At 42.7% G+C, this 5,000-nt stretch overlaps 1 protein-coding gene across 1 annotated transcript in view; it reads left to right on the top strand.

The window, feature by feature from the left end:
• The window catches only part of carmil1 (capping protein regulator and myosin 1 linker 1), a 37,118-nt gene that overhangs the window by 8,477 nt on the left and 23,641 nt on the right, over positions 1-5,000 (top strand). The window contains exons 9-12 of the mRNA XM_082186438.1: positions 1,482-1,557; positions 1,677-1,765; positions 1,858-1,952; positions 4,166-4,252. Coding sequence (XP_082042564.1) covers positions 1,482-1,557; positions 1,677-1,765; positions 1,858-1,952; positions 4,166-4,252 — 347 coding nt within the window. The remainder of the gene's footprint in view (positions 1-1,481; positions 1,558-1,676; positions 1,766-1,857; positions 1,953-4,165; positions 4,253-5,000) is intronic.

The raw sequence follows: 5,000 nt of genomic DNA, 5'->3' as shown, positions 1-5,000 counted from the left end.
CTCCAGCATGACCGGTGTCTGAAGCATGTGTTAAAACTCAACAATATTATTGGCCAATGACAGTCTGTGACGTCACTACTGGTGTGATCATGAGTATATAGAAGTATATACACGTCATCCTATTCTTAGTCTGAAGGAGACGTGAGCAGGCGAGCTCGCAGCATGTCAACGAGATGCAGTGTCTCGTTCCCCTTCTCAGGAAACAGGGTTACATCTGTAACCGAGACTTTCCCTATCGAATGGGAACTCATTGCATCTGAACAAGACGTGATGGGGAACAAATACCCACTACTCCATGTTGAGAGGAGATGTCTGGCAGAACGGCTGTGTCTCAGCACACAAAAAAGACATGTTGGACTTATATGCCAAAGTTAAAGACTCCCCAACACAGGTGCACCAGCAAGGAAAATCCCGGCCTTTTCAACCTTCCTCCCTTCCTCACCCGGCCAAGCGATAGAGTCAGCCTTAAGGGCTCAACACAAGGGTCTGGGTATGTCAGCTCTGAATGCTAGGCATAACCTTTATGGGAACCTGGCACAGGAATACCTAATTACTTACCCTGTCACTGCCTCTAGGGGGAGCGAGAGAATCCCTGCTCAAAGCTAACTACATCAGACTACTGTCTGACTACAAGCAGGATCTCAAGAGTCCAGCACTCCAGAAGGTGCCTAACAATGAAAAGGGATGCTAAAAGGCAAAAGCCATTTCTCACTGGTTCTTGAGATGGGTACTAGTGGACAGTGTATAAGGACCCTCTGGAGTGAGGGGGTACTAGTCTGCACTCAACGCTAAAGACTCACTTATAGGAGTAGTTCACTTCAGAATGAATATTTCCTGATAATTTACTCACCTCCACGTCATCCAAGATGTTCATGCGTTTCTTTCTTCAGTCGAAAAGAAATTAAGGTTTTTGAGGAAAACATTCCAGGATTTTTCTCCGTATAGTGTCTTCAATGGGGTCCAATGGGTTGAAGGTCCAAATGTGAGTTTCAGTGCAGCTTCAAAGTCTCGACACGATCCCAGCCGAGGAATAAGAGTCTTATCTAGTGAAACGATCTGTCATTTCCAACCTGAGCATTGAGATCCTGGAGAAATGGAAGGCTCAAGGGAGTTATGTCCGGTTATGTTCGCGGGTCCTGAGTCGTGGAGTGCAGACGCTTGCCGCATTTACCTCGAGAAAGGGGACAAACGTGAATGGAGGTTTTTCATCAAGTGCGGTCATTCGGCCTCCTCAAGGACTGAACACGCATGCTCCTCGCACAAGCACAGTACGCACAAGTCATGTGAGTCTTGTTCAGACGCAGTGTGGGTTCCCATTCCAAAGGGCACAGAAAAAAACTAATTTGGAAAAAATAAAATGGCCCTACTTACTTACCATATTTCTTCAGAGAATACCACAGTATTACCATGCATCATGTCCTGTAACTGTGTAAAGCGTGAGTGTGGTGTGTGTTGAGCATGATTTGTGTTGTTGTGTTCAGGGATCTGCTGGCCATCACTGCTGCACTGGAGTTCAATCAGTGGTTCATCAAACTCTCCATAAAGGACTTTAAACTGGTGACTGTGTGTCTGTCAGATTATAAAGTTCTGCTGGAAGATGATGTGCTCTTACACTCATCATGATGTGTGTGTGTGTGTGTGTGTGTGTGTGTGTGTGTGTGTGTGTGTGTGTGTAGACTGCAGATCTGTGTGATCAGATATTCAGAGTTGTGTCTCGATCTACCAGACTAGAGGAATTGACTCTGGACAACACCGGACTCAAGAGGTTCACACACACACACATGTACAGTATATTTATACATGTTTTTTATCAGAACATTCTGTTTTACTCTACATTTTACTGTGTGTGTGTTTCAGTGATTTTGCTCAGAGATTTGCTGCTGCGTTGAGTCAGAATCCAAACTCAGCGTTAAAGACAATCTGTCTGGCCAACAACTGTATTGAAGACAAAGGTACAGAACTCACAGACACACACACTCACACACTCACAGACACACACACACACACACACAAACGCACTCTCTCATACATACACTAGGGCTGAACGGTTTGGGGAAAAAATCTAGCCTGGGAAAACCCAGACAACTTCCGGCAAATTTAGATTTGCTCTGCAAGTAGTCTGGCAAAGAGCTCATTCAAGCCCATTTCCATGCCGTCGAAATCGCGGCACCAATCAGAAACGTTGAGGCGGGCTTTACACGATGATGATCGCTCAGATTGGTATTAGGTCTAGCCTATCCAATTGCACCCAGAGGCATTTGAGCGACGTCCGTTGGTGAAGCGCACCAACTTTTAAATGCATTATTATATTCAAATTGCAAACACATGAGGACAGTCTCCATGAAAGACCCACTGGCAGATGAACGTGCTGCTACATTTCTCTCCGAAACGGTAGGATTTAATAGAGGATTTTAACTGTGACAAGATGATTGACGGCAGTTTACGTGACAGGATGCACGCGACAGATCCGTCCGATAAAGATGACGAAGTAGTATGTCCCAAAGCTTGCATACTTTTTTGCTACACATTCAAAAGTAAATACATTTTCTTCACAAAAAGAGTACATACTTTTATGGCGTAGTGTAACTTAGGCGAATTGGGACACAGCATATGGCTTTACACGATGCCGATCGCTCTGATTGGTTTTAGGAGTTTTAGGTCTATCCAATTGTGCCCAGAGGCATTTGAGCGACGTCCGTTGGTGACTCCCCTTTGGAAATGAGTTATTAAAGAAGCTTTGCCAGACCATAACTCAGGTACTACTGAGAATGGTCTGGTTTTAACCAGGCTAGAAAAAATCTAATTGCGATTACAACCTAAAATACAGACCAGTTCCCTGTTAGGCTAATGTTCTGGGGCCTCATTTATAAAACTTTGCGTAGGATTTGCGTCAGAAGTGGCGTACGGATGAAACATAGGACGTGCGTACGCACAGAAATATTCGGATTTATAAAACCGTGCGCACGCACATCCTACGCAGTTTTCCCTTAATAAATCACAATCAATTCTAAATGTAGCGCAGCTTTTGCGGCTTCATGTCACGCCCGTAGATGCCCATAAATAGTCCGTGAAACGCCCACAAGTTAATATTCATTGATTGCGAAATCATGGCAAACACAGAGAGGAAATAAAAAAAAAACGTAACTTCACTCAATGTGAAGTAGAAGTTATCGTTGGCGAGGTGGAAAAGAGGAGTAAAATGTTGTTTGGAGGGCACAGTGTGGGCATTACTAATGCCAAAAAGGCACTTGAGTGGCAAAAGGTTGCAGACGGCGTAAATGCTGCAGCCTCACAACCTCGACCGTGGCCGAAATAAAGAAGAAATGGTCGGACATCAAAGTTGAGGCAAAAAAGCGTCTAGTGCATCGCCAGAGTTGAGGCATACGTCATACGTTATTTTATCAAAAATAAAACAAACTAAAGGCATATGCATGAATACCATGATTCCGTAGCTGATGAAGAAATGTTTTACTATGAAAACAACTTTCCCCAGTGGACAATTAATACATCTATCTATTTATCTATCTATATATCTCCCTAATTATCTATCTATCTATCTAATTGCATCTATCTGCTCCGCCAGATGGACACATTGACGAGAATATCAGTTTTGTACATTATTTCGTTCTGTTTACTATATTATTTATGAGGATGAATTGCACAACATGCCAATATTATTGCAGAACATATTTCACTTTTCTTTTCGCAAATATGTGTTAATTAGCATTTCTGTTGTAATTTTCGTTTGATTTTGTTTGTTTTACACTTTGATCGATCAAACGGGTGTTCGTGTAGGCTGTTAATTGTAAGACTTGCTTTGTAAAGTCTTCATGTTATTTATGAGAGGCAGTATTGTCATTTTTTTTACACAACGGTCTAAAGTTTCACACACTTTGACACACTTTCACGTGTTTCTTCCGTCTGCCGACGGTGTCGCCATTTCTCATTTCACCCGTTTTTGTGCGTACGCCTGGGTCAGAGCTTGCGTGAAGGACCGCACATTTTCCCGTCAAGTTTGCTTTTTATAAATACCAATTATTGCGTAGAGAGCGGCGTACGCCTTCTTTTGTGCGTACGCAACGTTTATAAATGAGGCCCCTGGAGAGGTTCTCGGAGTTATAAACAAAGGTTCTTCCAGTAACTGTTCTGTGTGTGTGATTGACAGGTGTCATGTTTCTGAGCCCTGCACTGTCTAAACTCACACCTGGACTGAAACACCTGGACCTGTCCAAGAACTCACTGTCAGCTAAAGGTACGCACACACACTCTCACAAATGTGGGCGGGGCTTGATTGTGTCCATAGGGAGTTGATTGGATGTTTGGATGGTTGTGGTTTGCTATTAGCTGATCTCATGTGAGTGACAGGTTGCCCTGCCCTCATCATCAGAGAAGAGATGCTGCAAGAGGAACTTATTTTGATTAAAGATTATTAACCCTCTGGGGTCGGCCGTCGCACCGGCACGACCAGCTCGCTTTTTATCTTATCAGTTATTTTTTTCTCAAATAACTCCGGCGATTTTTGTCATACAGGGAAGTGTTATACATCATCCAAAACTGTTAAATGTCTTCTTTTATTTGTGTACACTAATAATAAAAACAAAATGTTGGGTTTTTCATAAAATAAAATAAATAAACATGATGCGCGTTCTGCCGTCTCCTTCAATGTGAAGTTCATTCTGAAACGCGACAGATAATGATCTGTAACTCAGCGAATGCTTGTCACTGTGACATGAAACATATGTCTTTACAAAGCTTGAAGTCTCCATTTTTAAATGATGTAAATCATATCAAAAACAAATATTCTCTAAGTAATCCGTATGAAAGCAACGACGTGTACAGCTTCTCCAGATTAACATGCAAATAGTCCACGTGGAGGAACGCAGACCTGTAAACACCCTCATTACCTCAAAATAAAGCATTAGACTTCATCAGTCCTCTGATTTTCATCGAGTTTGGAAGACTATGTTTGTGCTGTGCTGTTTACCTTGGATTTACCTCAG

This window comes from Leuciscus leuciscus, assembly GCF_965113295.1.
Source record: "Leuciscus leuciscus genome assembly, chromosome: 12".
Classification (NCBI taxonomy): domain Eukaryota; kingdom Metazoa; phylum Chordata; class Actinopteri; order Cypriniformes; family Leuciscidae; genus Leuciscus; species Leuciscus leuciscus.
This window is presented reverse-complemented; position numbering and strand designations above follow the sequence as displayed.